General features: G+C 45.0%; 1 protein-coding gene across 1 annotated transcript in view; it reads left to right on the forward strand.

The window, feature by feature from the left end:
* The window catches only part of SLC43A2 (solute carrier family 43 member 2), an 80297-nt gene that overhangs the window by 24718 nt on the left and 31016 nt on the right, over positions 1–24563 (forward strand). Inside the window, exons 3-5 of the mRNA XM_083172171.1 lie at positions 12548–12770; positions 12853–12908; positions 14227–14303. Coding sequence (XP_083028297.1) covers positions 12548–12770; positions 12853–12908; positions 14227–14303 — 356 coding nt within the window. The remainder of the gene's footprint in view (positions 1–12547; positions 12771–12852; positions 12909–14226; positions 14304–24563) is intronic.

A 24563-nucleotide genomic window follows, 5' to 3' on the forward strand; every position in this document is an offset into this window, starting at 1 on the left:
CTGCAGCCCAGAGATCCCGGAGTGCAGGCTTCTTCAACTCATGATGCCGGCGGCCAATTAAAATGCAGCTCGCGTACCGGCAGCTGCTCTGATTGCCTGCCGGTGCGTGAGCTCTGATTGGCTCAAAAGCCGGTGCAGCATTTTAATTGGTGTCCTGGGTTGAATAAGCCTGCGCTCCGGGACCTGCTTTGTTCAGCGCACTGAGCGGGGGGGTGTGGTGGACAAAATGAGCTGCCTGGGCCCTTCCAGAGGCCAGGGCCTGGGACAGCTGTACCGAAAGCACCCCCCTGTTGGTGGCCCGGCTGATACATATGCAGACTAGAAATCATATTGCATACATATATTTCTATCGCACTTTACAAAGGGAACTGGAACACATGTACAGTATCCCTGGAACTGAAATTCCTGGACACAGGCTGGTGATTCCTGACTGGAAGACTAGTGAGAGTTGCCGGTTGATTCAGTAGTTGCTGCACAATAAGCTCCTTTATGGTGTGAGTTTATACAGTACATTTGCCAGTCTATTGTAGTATCCTGCACTGCAGGTTATTTCCTACTTCAAGTCTCTTCCATTCCAAACAAAATAAATATGTTGATTTAAAATGTTAACTCCGCAGGGTGCTGTCTCGTAGATGTGACCAATGCTTTCTCTAGTATTCCAAATGACCATGAAATGTACTCCTAATACTGTACATGTAAATACGGAGGTTTATGAAAGTTCTAGCTGGTTTGAGGTGGATGGGAAATAATTAGAAGAGGAAACAGGAAATAGCTGGAAGGAGTTTATAAACAGGGTCGATATAAGATATGGATGTGTGTTCCTGGAAACCTACCTAAATCTGGTGCCTGACGCTCTCTTGTGACTGGTACACAAGCGTCATGGAGTAACATGAAAGCTACATAAATACAGGATGATCATGTACCTTATCACCCTCATGAAGCCCAGCATAGTGACGCTGATATACAAACATAGAATGTGACGGCAGATAAGAACTACTTGGTCCATCTAGTCTTTTTTTAAACATGTTACCTCAAACCATTTTTGATCCTTATTTCTTTGTAAAGATATCAATATGCCTATCCCAAGCATGTTTAAATTGCTCTACTGTATTTGCCTCTACCACCTCTGATGGGAGGCTATTCTACTTATCTACTACTCTTTCTGTGAAGTAATTCTTCCTCACATTTCCCCTGAATCTTCCTCCCTCTAGTTTCAGTGCACGTCCTCATGTACTATTGCTCCTCTTCCTGTGAAGAATGTCTCCCACCCAGGGCCGGCGCCACCACTAGGCAGCTCTAGGCATTTGCCTAGGGCGCCGGCCACTGGAGGGCGTCAGTTTACAGCAGGAGGTGCCCGTGGAGGTGAGTGGCACGACGGACACTGCAACTCCCCCCCCCCCCCCCCCAGAGTGATTAGGCGGATGCCGCATCACCCGATCCCCCTCCCTACCCCTGGTATTACTTAGCGGTGGTCGCCCCGGGAAATGACGTGCCGCCGCATCACGCGTCACCCCCTGTAAACCCCCCCCTGTACAGCGGCAGGGGGGGCGGGTGAGCACCGGAGCGTGTGTCCCCCACCCGCCTGGGGTGTTCCGTTGGCTTGCAGCGGCACTGCTCCCACCTGTACCTTGTTAAAACCTTTGATATACAGTATTTGAAAGTTTCTATCATGTCCCCCCTTTCCCTTCTCTGCTCTAAACTATTCATATTAAGATCTTTTAGTCTTTCCTGGTAAGTTTTGTGATGTAGGCCATGCACAATTTTAGTCGCCCTTCTTTGTACAGTCTCTATTGTATTTATATCCTTCTGGAGATATGGCCTCCAGAACTGAACACAATACTCTAGGTGAGGTCGTACCAATGACCTATACAGTGGCATTATTACTACTTTCTTTCTACTGTTGATTCCTCTCCCTATGCAACCAAGCATCTGACTTGCCTTCTTCATTACAAGGCTTGTTTATTGTAGGATGTACAGTTTACAACCACCCAATGCATACAAAGTCCTGCTTCCCATCTGTGTTCCATGCCATATATTTATATGGCGACCGTGTTTAGATATTGCCATTGTCTAGATTCTTGATGATGTGCGGATGCAGTGGGTCTGTTTTTAGAATCAGTAATATAATTTAGCTGCTATTCTTAGATGCCTTTGACTTGGGGCCTGTGGCATTTTGTTTCTAAGCAATGTCCTTGCGCACAGTATAAGGAGCAATCTACCAGGTAGCGCGGTAGCACATTCATAACGCTATCCCAACTGGATGTGTCTGAAACACCCTTTTTCTATCAAGGTCAAATATTCACTCTCCTCATTTACTATTCATTCTTATTTTGGTGTACTCCTAAGCTGATATTTAATAGTTTTTTTTTTAACTACCGAGAAGGTCACGTTCTGAAATTTTCCTTTTTTACAGCCATAAAACTAACTGTGGTTACAGATTAACTGGAACATAATACTTAATGTTAGCCAGAAAGCCATGACTTTGAGTTGTGTAAGCAAAGGCCTGGAATGCTGCAGGATCTCTCTCAAGTCCAGTTTCAGCCAAACAGTGAAGTACAAGAATGTCATGTTCCTTCCAACCTGTTCAGTTTCAGGGAAATCATCCTTTCCCTTGTTCTGAAGGGAGCTTCAAGTGGGGCAGAATACTAGCATTTGTCATTGCAGAGATCTGGCCAACATATAAATACACTGTTGATATCTGATGTATTTGCCAGGTCATTTATGTATCTTCTCTCATCTCTGATGATATTTTGAGGTAAGGACGTGACGGTGGTACTCCTAATAGTGTGAATACCACCAGTTTGTTTTAGCAGCTCTTGAATCTTAAAATGTTCTATTAGGTTAAACTATCCCCCCCCCCCCCCCCCCCCCATAGCTATGTCTCTAACAAATAGTTGGGGCTGGATGTAATGAGAACTGATTTTGGTCCGATTTTGTGAAGTCGGACAAAGTGGGACAATATAATAGCATCCGAGCTCACTCATACTTGGAAGGTTTCATCCCCAATTAAGACCGGGTGGTAAAAAAGTTGGATCCAGATGTCTTTCCTATGTTAAACATACAACTTGGCCAATGTAATGGAGCTGAGTTTGTAACTTGGCCACCATTATTTCCTGGCCGGCAACTGTTATACCCCTTTCACACCAGAAGCAAATTACCGGGTTAAAGCATTTCAACCCGGGAATTTGCTGAAAAACACAGGTTTTTCCTCGGTGTGAAAGGGTCAACATGGGTCTTAAATCCCGGCACTCCGACCCTGCTATTGACCAGGGTCGGTGAGCAGGGATTTAAGACCCACGTTGACCCTTTCTCACCACCAAAAAACCTGGGTTGAAAAGCTTTAACCCAGTGATTTGCAGGTGGTGTGAATTGGGGTCAGGATTGCACCCGGCAAAATGACCCGGCACATAAAAATGCCAGGTAATTGCCAGGTAGATGTTGTGAAAGGGGTATAAGACTATACATTGCAGTCCAGTAGGTCAAAATACTGTAAATCATAAACTTCCTGGTCTAAAAATCACCTGAAGTTGCATCCGATTTGCTTATTGAGCATCAAAATCGCACACCGTTACATTAGCAGAGCTCTGGGAAAAAGGCGGACATTCTAGTACCCGATTACACCTGGCTCTTGTTGTATGGTCTAAAAGTTCACACATACTGTCAGTGTTGGAAAGGGGTCATTAAGGAACCACTGGGGGAATTCAGTGGATAAGGGTTGACTAACTACAGTATACTACAGTATTCAGTATAAGTATACACAGTAAATACTGATAGTGCAGGCATGGGAATGTAACAGCAAGGCACTGTAGTGAATACACCATAGTCCTTGGAATACAGCATATGGTAACACATGTATTATAATTAAGCACATAATGGTGATCCTGTCTTATACATACCACATTAATGCACTATACATAGGGGACCCCAGTGTTTCCCAGTCAGTATTTCAATAAGTATTGCATCAGGTGAAAATAAATTCAATTATTGGGGGACTATGCACAGCATGTATGGCTAGCGATCACTATCATCGCTGGGGAGAAAGCTGCTTAGTGCATACACACTGAGCGGCAGTGCTATGCAAAGCCACCCTGAAAGCCGCTCATCTGCTGGTATAACCAGCAGATGAACAGCTTTCCCGGCGATGATGCGGGAGCACGCAGCAATGCTCACCGCTCATCGCCGGGGCATACACACTGGGCGGCTTTGAGCTGAAAGCCACTCAAGCTTGCTGTTTTGAGCGGCTTTCAGCTCAAAGTCGCCCAGTGTGTATGGGCCTTAAGCTGTTACCACTGGGAAGATATATAATTGTAAGTTAGTGAATTCATGAAGAGCTAGTACAAAGCCACCCTAATCACTAGTCTGGCCGTTACCCTCTAATAGAGTAACAATGTATAATTTTACACTGGTCTGTAACCTTGAGGAGGGAGTAAGTGGGCCCTCTGGGGATCTCACCTGTAACCCTATAGGCCAGACTGACCCTGCACACTGTTTTTGGGCCCTTTATGCTTTAGTACATGTTCAGCTACATTTTACACTTCAGTTTGTACATGTAAAGTAAAAACAACCAAATCTATCACTGCTCACAATAAACAATTGTTGGCACATGAGAAACATCAGGGCCTAGAGGACACTCTGTCCTTTTTGTTATGTGAAATTGGCCTTAATCATATATTATACTGTATTACACCATCACACTGGAGAACATGCTAGGGCTTGGGATTTCTTACCTTTCACCATTCCCAGGCATTGATTTATGTGCTGCAATTTAATTGTGCCACTATCCATACCTTCAGACTTTTCCCAGCTATATGCATATTTATGCAGCACTCAAATGTTCTGTAACAAGAATTAAAATGTTCTGGTAGTGTACCAGACATGCAGAAGATTGTACAGAAGTATCACATTATTTGTCCATAATATTTAAAAAAATAGTTTTAGACAATATTATATAAATAGCAATAAATAAATTATTTTATTAAATAAACACAGGACAAAACTGATTTACAGACTTAGGGGGTGATTCAGGCGGGTTTACAAAATTAAACTCCTTTAATGCACAAAACCATGCTGCAGTACAGGTGGGGCAGATGTAACATGTCCAGAGACAGTTACATTTGGGAGGGGTTTGTACAAACTGATATCTACAGTATATTGCAGTGTAAGAATAAAGCAACCAGTTTTTACCCTGCACAGAAACAAAATAAATCCCCCAAATCTAACTCTCAGTGCACACGGTTTTGTCCATTAAAGGAGTTAGCTTTTGCAACCCAACCTGAATAACCCCCTTAATTAGGTTACAGTGCAATAGATTATGAAAATTGCAGTAAAGAGTTAATGTCCCCCAGTGTTTTACATACAGACATTAAGTATGATGTCTTGTAATAAAAACAAACCCTTTTCTGTCTTGGGAAAGGAGCCAGAATCCTTCAAAACAGTGACCGTGCCGAGGACACTGGGTAAGACCTTTCCGCAGACAGCCTGTTCCATTCCAGAGCTAAAACAGACTTGTTTACTTATAATTTATACCCACTGCCTGTCCTGAGGCTGTCTAATTATTACCAATGAAATGACCTTATATCACACATAGGACTATTTGTGGTCCATTTGCAGGGCTGCGTTCGTTTGCATGGGGGCGATTTTTTCGATTTGCGCATGTGCGTGTATCCACAGCGAACAAACATCCTTCCGAGCGGAAGAGGGGGTGGGGGTGCATTGGGCGGTCCACTAGCAAATGGGAATGCCCAGCGTTTCATGGGCGTTTTCATGAGAACGCTGGGCTGAGGCGCGGGGGGGGGGGGGGCGCTGTGCATGTGGGGGCGCCGGGGGCTGCGGTGCTATAGTTAAACCCCCTCAATCCCCCGCAGACTTACCTATCGCGCTGGTCCCGGCGGCTCCGTTCTTCTGCTGAGGACCACCACAAAATGGCCGCCCCCATATAGCACACAGTTCTCTGAAACTGTATGCTGTATGGGGGCGGCCATTTTCTGGTGGTCCTCAGCAGAAGAACGGAGCCGCCGGGATCAGCGTGATAGGTAAGGCTGTGGGGGATTGAGGGGGGGGTTTGCATGGGCGGCGGGGCAGTGGGGTAGGGGTGCTTGGCGGGGGGGCGCCCAAAACGTAGCTACGCCACTGGGCTAAGAGGATGGCGCAAATACGGGGATCAGAATGTGCTTGCAGATCTAAGGTTGCTCTGAGCAACCTTACACATGCGTGCACGTTCCACATCATTCGATGGTCGTGACCATCGCAGGCTTCAAATGGATGTTTATGTAAAACATCCATTCACAGCCAGTGCGAACATACGCGCCGTGTGAATGATGTGCCGGCATACCACCATTCGCAAGACAGGGTTTGGCTGACTCGCAAGGTTGCGAATTCGCATCCGAGCAAATCAACCAGAATATCCCCCAAAATAAATAGGGCCGTATTCAATGAGCCTAATTCGCCACCCTATTCAATGAGCAATATTCGCCGATGGGGACCTGCGAATGACGGACAATTCGCCATCTGTTATTCGCAGCAAATCGCCAGGCTTTGTCAATAGTGTTTTTCATTGAGAATCGCCGGGATTCGCCATGAATCGCCATTAGTGTATTCAATGAGAAGATGGCAAATCTTTTTCTTGGTTTTTATCGCCGTTCATCACCGGGTTTCCCTCGTCATCTTTTTATGGTGAACTTTTATCTGAACTTCGGAAATAATTGGTTTTAAGTGTTTAATTTAACTCTGCAAGTGTAATCTAATATTATTTACTGCCCCTGTGTGATCTTATGGTTGTAGAAGTGCCATATAAATATATATTAATTTTTTTCTGGTATTTCTTTTTCTCCCACAATGCATTGTTATTACCCATGATTCACCTCAATTACCCATGAATCTCCTCCCCACCTCACTCCTTCGTTTGGCCTTTGAGGAGATAACACAGCTTTTGCAGTCTGCTGTTTTGGAATCGTTTTTTCAGGGTAATTTGCGTTTTTTTGCATTTCACTGCAATTTCTTAAACACTGACTACAGTAATGGAGCTGTTTAGGGATACGCCGGATTGGCTGAGATTCGCCATTAGGGGCGGAGAATCTCAGCCACGTTGAATAGGGTGACTCATCGAGTCCCGGCGAATCGCCATACATGGCGAATCGCCGCAAAAAAGCCAGCGAATTGATGGCGAGTGTAAAAACGGAATCGCCGTGGCCGGCGATAAAAGTCATTGAATACGGCCCATAGCGTCCAGGAAAAGCCATAGACTTGCGCCTTTTTCACGGATGCAATCAGGTAAAAAAAAAAAGGTCACTTATTTGAGATTTGGTTTCGCCTGTCTTATACCACACTTAGAATGGGTGATTCTGACTAAGCGATTGTGCATAGTCAAAATTGTGATGTCGCTGTCGGAGATAAGCCGGCGGCCATCCCCAGCACCAGTCCCGCATGTACAGCCGGATAGACACTGCCGAGTCTAGTCAAAATATTCTTGCCTGCAGTGTCTATTTGGCCGGGATAGTGATGCTGTTGTTAATAGAATATTGGCCATTGAGTATCAAGGCGCACAGAGCGGCTAGTTCTGATGGGAGTGCCATGGGGTGTTTGGACCACTCTTTGTGCGATTCTCAGTCATATATACATGTAAGGGACACCTGTTTCTGCTGACTCGTAAACGTAGCACTGTGCTGATGCATTACTGATGATGACTGTTGCGTATGTGAACCCTAGAATAGTGTCGTCTAGTATAGGTTTGCTCTTTCAGATTTGAAAATAAAGGTGCCCGTACATCTACAATGCATTGGTGCAATCCCCTGCCGGGGGATAGGGGATATTATACGTGCTTAAAAATCCTGATCCCCCAATCCTGACGGGGAGTACGGAATCGGGATATTATCAACATGCTTAATTTCCCCGATCTACCCAACAGATCATCGATGCACGTCCATCGACACATACTGTTGGCAGATCGCTGCTTCCATTAGGTCAGCAAAAATCAGACCTTTGCGTGATACAGAAAGCAGAGAAGGCCACCATATTACATTTCCTTACACTTGTACATGGGTTTACCATTGCTTATCTGACTAACCTTTCACCCACATCTGTTTCCTGTTACCTTATCCTTGTTTTGCTGAAGTCACTAGACACACAGACAAGTAATGGGGGATGGAAGGAAATGGTCTAGATAGTAAATGCATGCACCTTCTGCCTGGGTCTTTACCATAGCCTGTACCATTATTAGCATAACGAGTGCAGCCACTGAAGGATGTGTTGGCAAAATCAATGTTTGTAGTTAGTATTTATTGATGTGCTGACCTTTGAAATAACCTTTAAAAGATGGCTTTGTTTGTCCCTATATGTCATATGCACAAGTCAAAATGCAGTTGATTTAAAGTGGAAATAGAATTCTCTGTACGCTCTTCTGTGAGAACGAAAACAACAGACTGGCATTACTGACTGTGCACTTCAGGTGCAGGCGGCTGCACACATAGCAAACACATATATCAATATACAAGAGCCTTCTATTTATTCATGCATAATGCAAAGAGACAGAGACTTGGTATAAATGATAAAAACATTTCTGCTCCTGTGTACAAGATTGAGACATGTCACAACAGAATTTCAGATAGTGGTGGGGTTTTTTTTGGCAACAAACACCCTCAAAAATCTCCTTGACAGTCAATTTACCTGTAGGGGGGGATTCACTAAAATGGGAGTTCTATTTCACATGGGATGTTGCTATTGGGCAACCAATCAGAATCTACTTCTTATTTATATAGCACCTCTAGAAGATAATAGATAGTATATGATTGGTTGCCATAGCAACATCTTTAGTGAAATACAACTCCCATCTTAGTAAATTTCCTGCATAGTGTTTATATATATATTGATCCAAGTCAGTTGTCTGCCATATGGCAGGACTCACTGAGCAACTCCTGAATGAATTTCAGAGATAACTGTACAAAAAAAAAGAAAACTACAGTAGAGTTCATTATTCTCTATTACAAGTCTTTAAAAGGGAAGGAACTGGGTAATGGTATTAAAGTTAATAGGTTATTAGCCATTACAAGCAAATCCCTGGTCTACTTTGCAGGTCTATTTAAGAGGCACATTCAGTTGAATTGCGGTAACTGCATACTTCACACTTTTGAAAACTAGTTTCAGGGAGATTATAGTTGGTAGCAATGTTCCCTCTAATTTTACGAAGGCTTTGTGCTGAAAAAGATATTGGCTGTGCAACTTTGGAAGGAAATGTACATTTTTGTGCGTCACATAACGTATACAGGCCGAGGTTTTGAGTTCTGTTGAGTTAATAAAGCAATTTGAATGTTTACAGACTTCACACACCACACATATAGACTATAGCATAGCATATAGACTATAGCAGTGATTTTCAACCTTATTCAACCTTATTAAACTCGTGGCACACTAAAACAAGATTTTAACCTTTGTGCGCTCAGTTGTAATGTCTGTGCGCGGGCTCGGCGAGTTGTGTGCGCGCGCACACGCGCACAGCTTAGAGGGAACACTGGTTGGTAGTACAATTTTGCACAGCGCCCCATTGAGGGGGCATGTATGCTCCACCCAAAGGGCGTGTCTAGTTCCATATATGGAGAGATTGTGAAAAAATATTGTGAATGTGGCACCTAGAAGCGTGGGTGTGTACTGCTACATCCGAGAGGAATCTTCTAAAATGACATATCCAAATGTAGATGAGCCCCAGAGCAGTTATTTAGAACTACTGTACTTGCTAAAATGCTGGGAAATGGTGCTCAATGTAAATGTATCTCTCTCATTCTTTTTTCCCCCAAAAAATGTAACAGTGTAATGTGGGCTAGGTGACATGAGTGAGATTGCTAGACTAATGAGGGAGAGAGGGAGATTACTGCTATTTCAGGGAGTCTCCAGCAGAATGCAGGAGGGTAGGCAACTATGGGTAACTGGTGGAACTGGTTCCTCGGACTATGCTCAGTAACTCTCAGTTGCTGATTTCTGTTTGTGACCTATAGATGTACAAGTAGAAATTGGCTACCATGCCGGTCTGGAAAATGCACAGTACTTGTGTGTAATAGAAACCCCCTCTCCCCTCCTTTGCCTTTTGTTCCACTAGTATAATTATTTAGTACCATTTCTGCATGATTTGATACTTGATAAATAGCTGCAATATAAGCATAGTGTCATTTAAAGCCCTACAAATGAAACAAATTCAGTACCTGTTGTAAACATCTATGAGGTGGAACATCTTGTTTTGGGGTAACAGAAAGTTCCTGGAAGCAGCCAGAACTCTCTCTGAAGTTCTGAATAGAAATGAACACACTAGTCTCTGGCAGCACAACAGCATGCTAGTGCCAGCGCACTCCAGGAAAAAGAGCCTAAAAACAATGTAAGGTTTTCGGGTTTCCATATACTTATTTTTATTAACAGTTTCTTATATAGCGCATTCATATCCCACAGCGCTTTACAGAGTATAGCTGAACATTCACATCAGCCCCTGCCCCAGTGGAGCTTACAATTTATATTCCTTACCACATGTACATGCACACATTCTAGGGTTAATTTTTGTTGGGAACCAATTAGCCTACCAGTATATTTTTGGATTGTGGGAGGAAACCGGAGTACCCGGAGTAAACCCACGCAAACACAGGGAGAATATACAAACTCTGCACAGTTAGGGTCATGGTGGGTATTGAACCCATGACCTCAACGCTGTGAGGCAATAATGCTAACCATTACACCATCCGTGATTGCAATCCTTCCTCTTATCTGTTTGTTTTCTTAGATTCTAGAACATCATTAACTGATAACCCCTAAAGTAATAATATAATGGTATGGAGAGAAAATTAGGTTGTTTCTTAGCGATGTATGAAGTTTTTGCAGTTTTATTATTCCCTTTACTGAATCAAATTCAATGTTAAACAGATAGTACTGATGTATGAGAATGTCCATCATTTTAAAGCAGCAACCTGGTTTAACCTTGTAATTGAGGTACTTATGTAGTATCTGGGCTGCCGATTTAGAAATCGGATCGGATCGCATCGCATCGTATCGCATCGCATGCGACCAAATCGTATGCGATGCGATGGTCAAGATTTTTCCATAGGATTCAATGTTAAAATGGTCTGAGTCCATTTTAACATAGAATTCAATGGGAAAAAGGGGTCCTTTTCCTTTCCCCACTATCCAAGTGGGCATGGAGTTGGATATAAACCTGTGGCGAGCGTAGCGAGCCACCGAGCCCGAAGCGTGGCGAGCGTAGCGAGCCCCGCGAGGGGACACAGAATACTTTTTAAGAAATATGCGTCCCCTCGCGGGGCTCGCTTCGCTCGCCACGCTTCGGGCGCGGTGGCTCGCTGCGCTCGCCACGCTATATAAAATCAACTCTATGCCCACTTGGATAGTGGGGAAATGAACAGGACCTTCTTAACATTGAATCCTATGCAAAATCGCATCGAATCGCATCGCATCGCATCGCATCTGATTGTATGCCTTAAGGTAAGGCATACAATCACAAAATCGGCAGCCCAGATACTACATAAGTACCGTAATTGATTGCAGCTTTAAAATTGCATTCTTGCACAAACTCATGTAGTTCCGGCTTCTCGCACCCTATTATACCTACTCACATGAGTCTACGATTTTCTGTGGTTCCAGTTTATTAACGTCACTTGTGGATTATATTGTTACATTGAATACTTGATATATTATAAGAGACTGTAAACAAATAAATAAAAATATTAGAATTGCTTAGGGTTTCATTTTTAACTGGAATTGCCATGGAACTGAATGTGTTTGGCATTGTAACCTGGAAACCGAGCTGCCATACAAGTCTCAGAGTTCACTGACTTTGGGCCTGGGTCAGTATGCAAATAACTCAGACGCGGTCTTGTGTAAAGAGGCGCCACCTGCTGGTAATCATCTCACATCTCACAAAAAATGGAAGCATTAGACCTCTGAGCAAGTCTATGCTCTCAGACTGAGCATCAGGTGTAGTTTGGGAGGCCAATACGGGATACCGATGGTCGGTGTACCGACATCAGGATCCTGACCATCGGTACTCCAACAGGGGGACGAGCGCACCAGGTCTTTTCTCCCTCTATGGGGGTTGTAGACCCACACCACAAGGGAGAATAGCCCCTGCCTGTCGGAATCCTAACTGTCAGGCATTTAAACAATTGGGATTCCGATGTTGGAGTATTGACAGTTGGAATCCCGACTATCGGCCCATCCTCCAGCACACTGAGCATCTCACATAAGGAACCGGGGACCTTTTCAACACTTAGCCCAGAGAACATTCCCGAAACGACTGTGTTTTTATAGCCACCCCCCTGTTAACTCCCCCAATGCTGGTAGATCAATATGTAAATAAATGATCTTGCACCGCTATTGCAAGACAAGTATGCGCAGTGCAGATGTGGCACATGCACAGTGGCCAAAAAAGTCACTCCACTGCGTCCAACATCAACATTGCTTCATCCTCTACATCAGTACCTTTATTGCTGGTGGGTTACTACACTGTCCTGCTAGTGAGTTTACTATGTGTCACCTTCTAACTCTCGCTTTCTGCCCTGTTTAGACAACATAACATCAAGCAACTACACCAACAGCAGCTCCCTGTTCGGGAATGAGACAGAGAAGGAACAAATCATCGAGCTGAATGGCTGGCTGGTGTGTAAAGAACAAGATGAGATGTTAAATTTGGCCTTCACGGTGGGATCCTTCCTACTCAGTGCCATCTCCTTGCCCCTGGGTATCATCATGGACAAGTATGGGCCACGCAAGCTAAGGCTAAGTGGAAGGTGTGTAAACTTTAAACAAGTTGCTTTCATTGTGGGTTTTGTTGATATGATAATAAGACAATGCAATCTCTTCTGATTACAGCGCCAGTTTTGGTGTTTCTTGTCTGTTGATTGCATATGGAGCAAGTAATCCCAACTGTAAGTAATACCCATCTAAGCCAGTATTGTCCTTATTACACCCTGTAAATGGAAAAAGTTGCACCCTATACCGTATCAGTGCTATGTTATAACATGTTCAAGGCTGTCCTCAGAAATGTTATTGTACCCACTAGAAGGACAGCAGTGGCATCTACAGTAATATTATCTCTCCTTGGCCTATTCAATGTAACTTCAAGCTTCTTGTATTATAATTATACTGGAGCTTGGTCATGATGCTGAGTTACATTTACACCTGTAGTGAATCTAGGGCCAGGACAAGTTTGTGATTGGTGCAATTGCATAGAGCACAAGTGTAGTGATACTGCCCAGCTGCCCTAAGTCACAATAGATGCTTCAGTCAGGCTGACACCCTACACCCTTTGGAGCTGCCCGATGTGCCCTTAGGAAGCTTTGGTCAGAGCTCTTACTTCCATGAGCCACTCTGTTATGTGGCGGAATGTATCGGTCCTGACTGTGTTCTCTGGAACCGAGCATATGCAGCTATGGAAAGTCATTTACATTTTAAGTTCATTGGTGCGGCTGAAGGGTAGTAACTGAGTAGTAATGGCTTGTTCTCACACCGGCTGACCTCAGATAGAGGATTACAATAGAATGGCAGGATTATGCGAGCTGAATGCAACGCAAAAGCCATTTTCAGGATGTGCTCAGGTTCTATACTGTTTGGGGTGTATTCAATGCTTTCTGCGAGCTGTGACAGCGAGCAGGGCTGCATGCTCTCTGCCACAGCTCGCAGGGTCAGTATTCACCTGACCCCCTGCCACACGCCGTTTCCACCACGCTAGGTTTTTGAAGCGAGGGGGAGACTGTGTATGCAGCCGCTAAAACATCAAGGCTCGCGGCTAAATGCAGCGGGCTCCCTACATTACCCGAGAACCTTGCTGTTTGGGGGAATTCTTTACCGTCCTCTGAAAGCAGGGATTTCCCTGGGATTTTGAATACGGTCAGCGGCCGGCGCGGGGGTTAAACAGCAAGGATCGCTTGTTTTCGGCAATCCCCGCCATTTAACCCCCTCGACGGCCGTATTGAATACAACCCCTTTGTGTGGCAAACATTTGCTCTGCATGATCGGTGCAGTGTGGGGCTAATAATCATTATAACACGTTTACAATTCTGTGCCAGAGAATCTTGAAGAATTAATATTATATTTCTTGTAACACCTGGAAAAATGAATGATGAAGATTATTATCTGAACCCTGCCCTGACAGTATTAATAGTAACGTTCCATGGTAGATGTCTGGTACTGTCAGGCTCAAATCTCAAATAATAATCATCTTTCTTTCTTTGATGCTTTTGACAGCGCTGTCTGTGCTGATATTCGTAGCCTTGTGTCTGAACGGCTTCGGTGGGATGTGCATGACTTTCACTTCTCTTACAGTAAGTCTCAAGCTTCCTTCCCATATACTGTATGCTAATAGGTGTTACTGTGTACGCGGTGATTAACTGTGAGCTGTCTAATGCTGATCAGCGGATTGTACTGTGAGGCTAATGCTCACATCTACTTTGAGCCGGGTGTCCGCACATGCTGTGATACGTTCACACAACCTAATAACCTAATTGTCCAATGGCCAAACATGCAGACAGCTAAATATTACACATCAATGTCCGTGTATTCATTGGCAGAGTGATCAGAGGAGCACAAGCTCATCAGATGACAGATTGTACTGCCTGGTCCTTTCAATGTCCTTTATGACCCAGTCAGATTTATCTAGTGAATGATTTGTATGGGCTCACATACAGTATATAGAGGATTCCATCCATCTCAGTCTAAAATGACAGCAAATAAACATGTAGTTGGTGCAATGGTTAGCATTCCTAAGTTGCGAGCAGGGCCCTCCTACCTCTATGTTGGTTTGTTACTACCCAGTTTGTTTTATCACTGTTTCCAATTGTAAAGTGCAACGGAATCTGCTGCGCTATATAAGAAACTGTAAATAAATAAATAATTGCTGTCACACAGCACTGAAGTCATGGGTTTGGGGGATAATTCTGGTTGACATGCAGTGCTGCGAAGTTTGCAGCGCTGCGTGTAATTTTTCACCCGCCGCTCGTAAATGCTGCCACCCCCCTTCACAGGGAAATTTTGCCAGCATGGTTGCCGGCCATCGAATGATGTGGTGAGTACACGCAAAACTAAGACTCTCAGGTGTCTTAGTTTTACGTGTGTTCACGAGGAGAACATGGCGGGCAACTGGCATCCGGTGATGTCAGCTGCCCGCCCCCGATACCCACATTAGTGGGTGCTTTCCTTGGGAACGCCCAGTGTATTCATGAGAACACCCATGAAACACTGGGCGTTCTCATGGCCGCACCCCCCCTTCCCGCCTCCCCACGTCCTCCGCCCGCAGTTTTGTGTGCGAGCACCCAAGAAACAAAATCTGTTCGCCATGGCCGCTCACGCACAGAGCATGTGCAGTTCAAAAATATTGCGCTCGCATGCGAATTTGCATGCGAGCGTGTAGACCAGAATAACCCCCTTGATTCCTACCATGGTCCTAACTGTGTGGAGTTTGTATATTCTCCCCATGATTGCATAATCCAACAATATACAGCACTGGCAGGTTAACTGGCTCCCGACAAATATTAATCCTAGTGTGTGTATGTAGAGGGGCCATTGGGTTCATTTTTGCCATCAAATGTTTTAGTCATGTGCCGTATTCATCCATCCATTCACATACATGCTGGAAAATCAGCGATTACATAATACAGTAACTATTTATAACATTATACCAGCTTGTTGGGCCTAGAACACTGTTTGATCAGCTGCAAAAGTGAGCTTGGGCTGCACAACCAACAAGTCTTGTTGCTAAGGGATGGCAGTAGGTAAAACACACACACACACGCACACACTGCCATAATGTCTCTTCTGTGTCATTGCCCTAATTGGCAAATGGCTTAGCTCATGTGTATGATCCTCGTTTGCTTTTCAGTGCCCAGTATTTTCTTTATATAAGTGCTTGTTTATGTAACACTTAACAATAATCCCTTTAGGGCGCTGATTCCCGAAGCGTCAGACTTTTATCGCTTCTGCTTTCATTTCCGAATTGTGTCTGTATTGTGCTGTGATTGCTATCGTTTCATCGAGATTAAGGCCATCAGTTAGAATTACCAGCCTAGCAGCAAAAATGTATTTCTTAAATCCAAATAAAAAGGGCGTTGTATATTTATATCTTTCTGCTTAATCACCATAGGCGCAGCATTAGTAATTGTGCATATTTCTGCCTGCATCATTCAGAACAATATTTTCTCCACCATAACCATGTATAATATTGTATGTCTCTATATAGAAGTGTGACGGCTCGCAGGGACAGAATTCAACTGACCCCATGCACACGCCATTTCCCGTTCGCTAGTTTTTTGTAGCGGCAGGGAAACGGCATGTGCGGCCACTGAAACAGCGAGGCTCGTGGCTAAATGCAGCAGGCTCCCTGCATTAGCCGCGAGCCTCGCTGTTTGGGGGAATCCTCATCGTCCTGTGACAGCGAGGATTCCCCTGGGATGTAGAATAGGGTGAGCGGCCGGCGCCGGGGTTAAATGACGAGGATCGCTTGTTTTCGGCGATCCCCTCCGTTTAACCCCATTGAATACGGCCCAATGTGGACGTCTTTTAGGTAAAAGGATCTACTTCTACTGTTGACAGTATCACTTAATCAGAAATAGGAAGTCAGGGTTCTTCTTTCCTTGAACCATATATATGGGGGAGGATTTTCTCTGTGTATAGATCTCTTCAGAACAATGTGGAGAACATCAATCATGGCATAAGCAGGCCCAGAATAGATCACAGAGGCCCGGAATTGATGCATCCCCCCCCCCCCCCCCCCCAGACCTGGCTTATAATTAACATATGAATAGGGCTCCTGTTTAGCAATTTATAGAGCTGCAGGGAGTATTCGGCAAATATGATTTGTCAGCTATGTCAAAACAGATTTTTAAAATGTATTCATTTTATAACATTTATTTATATAGCACCAGCATGTTCCATAGCACATCATATTTAGACGTACATATCGTCTTGTCCTAACATAGAGGGTTATTCAGACCTGATCGTTGCTCTGCGATATTGCACTGCGATCAGATTGCTGCCACCCCCAGAGTGAAATCCAGCCCTGTGCAAGGCTGGGTGTGGCTTGCAAAAATCAGACCAATCAGCGATTATCTGCAAATTCATCCACAAATCACTCACTATCCAATGATTTTTCCACTGTGTGCAGTCTGAGCATTACCCAGGACCTACTCGGGCACACACCCTCCAAGAACACGAATGGCACGCCTGTGCTTTCCCTGATGCTTCAAAAAACCTGAAATGGGTCACACTGGGGACACACTGCATGGGTGATTGAGAGAGTTTAACCCAATTAGCCTCTGTGTGTGTCCACCTTAAGTGTTCTGTACCAGAAATCTATTAAAATGACAATTCAGCTTTTGGTGAAATCTTCTAAACTTGGAACCTTCCATGCAAGATACTGTATCAGGTGGATCCCATGGTACATGAACCTGTGATTGTTTCTCTCACTACTGGCCACCTTCCTGTCAGAAAACAGACCCAGCCAGCAGGTGGTAGGACCGTGCAACAGATCACACTGGGCTCATTGTATAGTAAACCGGTTCTATGATTTGTGTCCTCCAGCCTTTACTTGCAGGAGTTGACAGCCATGAGTGGCCTCTGGGAGACTTCCCTACTTTTCCAGGCATCCGGGAGAGCCACCTGGGATTCGAGAGTCTCCCGGATGTTGTGGAAATATAGGTGGAAGAATTTTGGTAACTCGGTTGTAATAAGAATGTCCCACCCCACAAAAAATTACATATTCAGTCCTAAAGTAATAAGAAATGTGTGAAGTGCCAAATAAGGTTACTATCTGTACTTATACATTTGCAAGACCTTGTATAGTGTCATCTGGAAATTCTAGGCAAGTGCTGAAACCAGGAGGTGGCTGCCAGATAATAACATATTGCATGTAGAGGGGAGAGTGCGATAACTGTCACTCCCATCACATGAATGTATGGTGATAAGCGCACATGGAGCTATCTTCACCTCTGACAGAGCTTCTCTTTCTTTTTTGTTATTTATTGAAAACCATTAGGGCCCATAGTCATTAATGGGAGAACCGGCAGGTGAGAAAAGCGGATATTGACAGATACAGGGATTCTATCAATTTCCGGAGATGGATACCACCTGGCCGCGCATGCGGAAGCCATTGCTGGGATTCGTATTTCTCATAGATATCAGTGGTACATGAACCGCCAGCCTGTCCTCCTATACTATGACCATCTTAGGATAAAGATCAGTAGCATAGCTAGAAATTTTTCTCCCCCTGCCCAAAAAAGCCTCACGGCGGCTTGGGGGAGCGGTGCCAGCGGGTTCTGTGGTGGGCGCCACTGGCTGAGCTGACAGGCGACCCAAGGCAGCAGTGAGCGCTGAGCTGGTCCCACTCCGGGCATATCTAATGAGCGGGTACCCAGCACAGTGCATATTGAATGAGCGCGACATGCTCATTACATATACGTGGGGCGGGGACCCGCTCATTAGTTATGTACAGGACGGGACCAGCTCAGCGCTCATTGCTGCCTGGGTCGCCTGTCAGTTCAGCCAGCGGCGCCCACCACAGACCCTGCTGGCACCGTTCCCCCAAGCCGCCGCGGGGTCTGCCACATATATAGCTACGCCACTGATAATGATAGTAGATGCCATCAAGCAGAAAAATGTTTCCCTATTAAAATAAAGCACTTGATCAAGTGAAATTTATGTTATACTTTTATTTGTAAAAAGTTTGTATTTTTGTTATTATTTGTGGGGTTAGTTAAAAAATTCTAAAAACTATCTGATCAGGGCTAATGCGCACATCGCCAATACCTCTGCTAGAACAATATTGTATTGTGCACCTCTATGGCGGTGCGGGGTAAAAGGTTTTTATATTACCATTAGAAGAAAACATAGATAAATAGAAGGAAAGCATAGCAAAGCTATAAAGCTTCTGATCATGTCTGCAGCGCATGCATCCCTTATCTGCATCATAAAAAGCCATAAGCGCACAGTGTTTCATCTATTCCTGCCACTGAAATAACATGGATCAATAAGCACTACTTCAAATAGCTGGAAAATAGCTGCTACGCTAATGGGAGCATTCATCTTTAACCCAATGTTCTCATTTTTCTATGTACATCTTGTCAGCGTAAAACCGACTGCTCTGTGATACTGCGGTGCATCCGAGCACCTGACCTAAAAACTAAGCCGTGCTTTATTCCTCTTGTGGCAACAGCCAGAATCGTGACATGTACAAGTTCTCTCTTGGATGCATGTGAGGTCGCAAGTGAAAGAGGAACCAGCACCGGCAGCAGCAGCAGGCTGTGTCCAGGTTACTGGCAGCAATGATACAAACTTATGCTTGTTGGTGGTATGTCCTGCTTATTGGAGGCTGCTCTCTACTACCTGGTTATTAGTACAGCTGCTGCGAATCTTCTGTGCACCTGTGTCCTGATATTCTGCATTAGAGGAGATAAATGTCTAACATTGATGACATTATGTGCATGAAGGCAAGGCCGGATTAAGGGGGGGCTCAGGGGGTCAGTACCCCTGGGACCCCCTCTATCTAGGGCCCCTTGTAGTTGGCATTTATTTAAAATATATACATATATATATTTTTTTTAGCTAAAGGTTTTGTGCATAGGAGTGGTGTAGTGCTGCAGCTTCACCTATCTGTTAATATGACAATGATTAATGGTGCTGAGCTGAGGCACACTGACTGTACAAGTGTGCAGTGCATTACTGGGAGTTGACTAAGTCCCATGAGACTTTGCACATGACTTTTCGGCCCGCGAAAATCGCGAAATTCTGATTGGCCCAGGAGGAAGCTTAGACCCAGAAAGTGGGTATAAAAACGAATCGTGTGGACATTTAGTTCTGTATCCAGCTTGAAAAAGGAGACCTGGGAGCCTCCGAAACACATTGCTATTGGACACAGAATTTCCAAGCCCTTGCACTTTAAAAGCAGAGCACTTTAGAGGCATTTGGACACTTTATTGGATGCACCAGCACTTTTATCCTGAGACTTCAATAACTCAAGCCATATGCGGTGGTGCCGCAGACTTGTCATATAAGTATAGCCCACCGCAGCCCCAGCCTATGGTGAGATACTTTACTGAAGTTATTGTTATCATACATCTCCAGGATAGGATGTGTGGTACCATTTGGTATGGGTTGTTTTTATGAAAATTGTCTGAGGCTGAGAGGCTTGTGCTGAGCTTCTCACATGCTTCTCAGGCCTGTGGAGGACAGCAGCAGCAGCCACCTTGTCATGAGAGGGTTTTTAATCAGAGGCAGTGCTGAACCTGTGAGGTCTTCTACAGAGTAAGGTACAGAGGGACAAACACAGGCTTTTCTTGTGGTGTGTGTGTGTGTGTGTGTGTATACACACACACACACCCTGCAGTTACCCATTGACCAAGGTTACACTGCCTTTACTCTGTGTTTTGACAGTGTAATATTCTCCCATGCAGTAATGACAAGTGAGAGGGGGCCTCCTTGTCTAAAGTGACCCAGGCCCCCAACGGCTTAATCCGGCTCCGTGCGGAGCAGTATACCAATATGGTTTACTTGAATATCATTTCCCTTTTGTGCCCTCTATATATTTCCTGGTAGTGTTAGCAAAACTTGTTTTTCAAACAACCAGTAGAATAGCCCTGGTGTAAGTACACACAGGGGAGACATCCATATTGATTTCCTGAACTTGTAATATCAAACAGAGACAATATGAGATCTCAGCAAAGCCGTTATTTCCAGACAGGAAGCCCAATCCCAAAATATACCTGCGCTAAGGAGTACTCCGGACTCTGACCTGACTCTGACCTGGAAGAATTGGCAGTGTTTTTAAGGAGGTACCGTACTTATTCTGTCTGACATTTCCCATTCCCAGTACAGACCACAGCTGCCCTAGCAATCCGTCTTTCTCACAGAAAGCAGAACTGGATTCTATAGCAAATTCACATAGGCCAAATTCTGGGGCACTTTTACCTGTTGTTGATGATGGAGGAGAAATGGACCTACTTGGTGTCCTCTGATCAGGCAGAATTTGCCTCTTTATTATTGTTAAGGCCAAGTAGAGAGATTAGGAATGGGCCCATTTAGAAGGATTTGTTACCAAAGAAAGGTCAGGGAGAGCTGATACTGTAAGTGTCTCCCAGTCTAGGGGAAGGAAAGTAGAACACACTGTACAAGGCCAATGGCTCCGGGCTGTTTGCAGAAAGGAACGTTGTAGAGTGAAAACAAGAGTCTGGTAACTGTTCCTCATTTGGTGATCGTCAGTAGGCATTTGACTTTATTCTGAAGAGTCCTGCTGGAAGCTGATATGTTCTGGTTAGTTCCCAAATCAGTTACAGATATACAAAAGGCAGTGAGCTGTTGTTTGAAATTCTGTTCACAGTCATAAATCATCTGTCTTAGGGGCCCATTTATCATATAATATTTGTGGCTAATTTACCAAAAACACCCATTTTCGGGCGTTAGCCGCAAATATTAAGTATCCCCGAATGTATGTAGGAGGGACCACAGCAGGAATCTCTGATCCCGGCGGATCCCTCCTGATCCGCCGGTCGATGCATCCCTAATAGGTGTCTATGGGGAATTCAGTGCTAACCGATGTATCAACATCGGGCAACATCACAGTGAGGGGCAGATTTATTAAGCTCGGTGAAGTCCTAAAGTGTCTGGTGTTTAATACCGGCCAATCAGCTCCTACCTGTGAAGTTACATGCTTGGTTTGCAAAATGACAGGTAGGAGCTGATTGGCCGGTGATAAAAACCTGACACTTTATCACTTCACCGAGCTTAATAAATCTACCCCTGAATCCTTGGGCTACCGCCATTCTGAGATGGCGTTAGCCCCTTGTAGCCTATGGGCTGAATCTGCACAGCCTGTGGGGTTGGCTGGGGGTCAGTGCTTACCATGCATGTGCAGACCCGGGCACCCAATGTAGCAGAGCGCAGGGACGCTTCCTTTCTGAGCCCCTGTCCCTGCATCTGCAGGATGATACATTCGTCCAAAAGGATCTCATATTGCAATGGGATCCTGGACTGTAAATCTCACCCAGATCGCATTGCATATAGAATCCAATAATAAATGGGCCCCTTAATCAGTGTTTGGGTGTAAAAGTGTTTACTTGACAAAACTCGCGGAGGCGATGTCACCGGAGAGGGATCTTAACATCATGCTATCCTTTTCCTGCAGCATTCACCTAACTCCGGAATCTAACACTCTAGCTAGTTAACGTTAGTACATACAAGGGGAAACTTTATTGGCTCAAAAAAGTCAGCCGTGGTAAAGACTACGGTAATGCTTCCCATATTTCTGTGTTTCTTCCAACACTCCAAAGGCCCATTTAACAAAGATCACATATTCAGTGCAATCTGGATGCATTATTAGCGCCAGGCAATATGCAATCCTATCGCCTCTATGTATTAATAAGCACAGGCCTATTAATGAGGCTCCGAAAGCAGCCTGTCCCTGCACTGTGCTCTGCCGGCTGTCACAGTGATTGCTGATACACAGGGGCCACTTCTGGGGTGGGTTCCAGGGGGACCCTCTGCCCGGCCACCTATGAGGTGAGTAGCTCATAAGCTACAATACACACCCACCTGTAGTCCCTCCCTAAACACACTCACCTGCCTTCTTCTTGCATGTTATAGCAAAGGCCTGTGCCACACAATACACTATTACCCTGCACTACACAAGTCTGCAGATACTAAGGTGCCCATTGTGTATACAGTCTTAATACCTGAATACACCAATTTTCAAGGGTTAACCACAAATATTAAGTATCCCCTAAACCAGTGGTTCTCACCCTCGGTCCTCAGGACCCCCGAACAGTGCACGTTTTCCAGGTCTCCTCACAGAATCACAAGTTAAGTAATTAGCCCCACCTGTGAATCTTTTAAAATGTGTCAGTGAGTAGAGAGTGCACCTGTAGGGTGACCTGCAAAACGTGAACTGTTGGGGGTCCTGTGGACCGAGGGTGAGAACCACTGCCCTAAACAGAGGCAGGTTGGGAACTGATGGGGCCCTGGGAAATAATGTAGAAGAGGCCCGATGGGGAGCGCCAGAGGTATAACATGCCGTGTAGCCATGTCAGCATCACTGGACAGCAGAGTTACTGTACTGCACAGAGACAGTGGGGACAATGCAGTGTAATGAGTACTGTGGGCTGTCTGCAAGTGGTGGAGCCACGTCAGCAAACAAAACAGGCATCAGAGGTACGTCAGCCCACCGGGGATTTTCCTTGTGGGCCCCATCACCAATCCGCCCCTGAATGTATCTAGAAAGGACCACTGAGCACATCGCAGAGGGCCCTGCAGGTGCCCGTCCTATATTCCGCTGCTCTAATCGCAGATTGCAATGCGATTCTGTGCGCTAATATTGCACCCACATCGCATTGGGTTTGCTATTAATAAGACATGGGCCTGAAAAGTGAGCAAACATGTCAGTTACTATTATCACTAAAAGATCACTGGCCAGCGTGTGGATGTGTGATATCCGTGTCACAATCCTGGCTTTGCGGATTAGGAAGACACGGTCATCTGTAATCCGGCTCTGCAGCTCGCTTTGTTCAAATGCAACATTCAATTCAGTTTAATTAATCTGCAATATGTTTAGCACATGATTTTGTAGCCATCTTCTACCGCAGATTAAGGACAATGGGAGGATTCAAACAGCACAAATCTTTAACAAAAAGCAAAACCTATTGCACTATTTTTATTTATTGGCAGTGTAAAAAGCTGACAGGGCCGTGGGTGGCCATGCTCACATTGTACTTCTGCAGTCACCTTTCAGTTGGGAAATGCTGCTGTTGTTTTAATGAATCTGTCTGTTTGGGGCATAATCAGGTTAGGTCAGTAGCTTGTTCCGTTCCATAGACACAATGAAGGAATTCCTGCACTGCTTTAAATAAACTAGGTGACACATCCGTGCATCATCAGAAGATTAGGTATGGGAAGAGCCGATTACATAGCTCCCAAGTACACGACTGCCTCTCCCATACTGCAGGCGTTCAGGCCATTGCGGCCCATGTATACTCAACAGTGCAAACACAACTTGTTTTCTTTGCTCTTGCAGGAAAATGATCTGAGTCAGGACTGAGTGTTTTCTAAAAGCAATGGTCATGTGTGTAAAGGGCCCTACATACGCAGAGATGTGTGCCAGAGATACATAACGGGAGATTCAGCACAAGAGATTTCACTCTTTCAGACAATGAGCCACATACAGAGAGATTTGTGTCAGAGATTCATAATGGCCCTTATTCTGATCTGTGCGGAAATTCCCGCATTCTTACGGAGCGGTCAGCACGCAACGGTGTTTTGCCGCATGCGGCCATCGTCCGTAGAAACGCCCACGTGTCCTCCGCATTCGGACGGACTCACTCTTTAAGAACAGGGCGTGTTTACGGACGACATACAAACCATGCGTGTGCGGGAGAAACACTCCGATTCGGCACGGTATTACAGAGTATTACAGAGTATGCTCGGGAATACCGCATCCGAACGGGAGCCAAGCGGTGCTACCGCACGTAAGCGGAGTATTTACGCCAAACAACCCACTATGAAGTATCTTCTGCAATACATCACATGACCCACTTATTCAATTACCTATC

The sequence above is a fragment of the Crinia signifera genome, chromosome 2 (assembly GCF_055691185.1).
Source record: "Crinia signifera chromosome 2, ASM5569118v1, whole genome shotgun sequence".
Classification (NCBI taxonomy): Eukaryota; Metazoa; Chordata; class Amphibia; order Anura; family Myobatrachidae; genus Crinia; species Crinia signifera.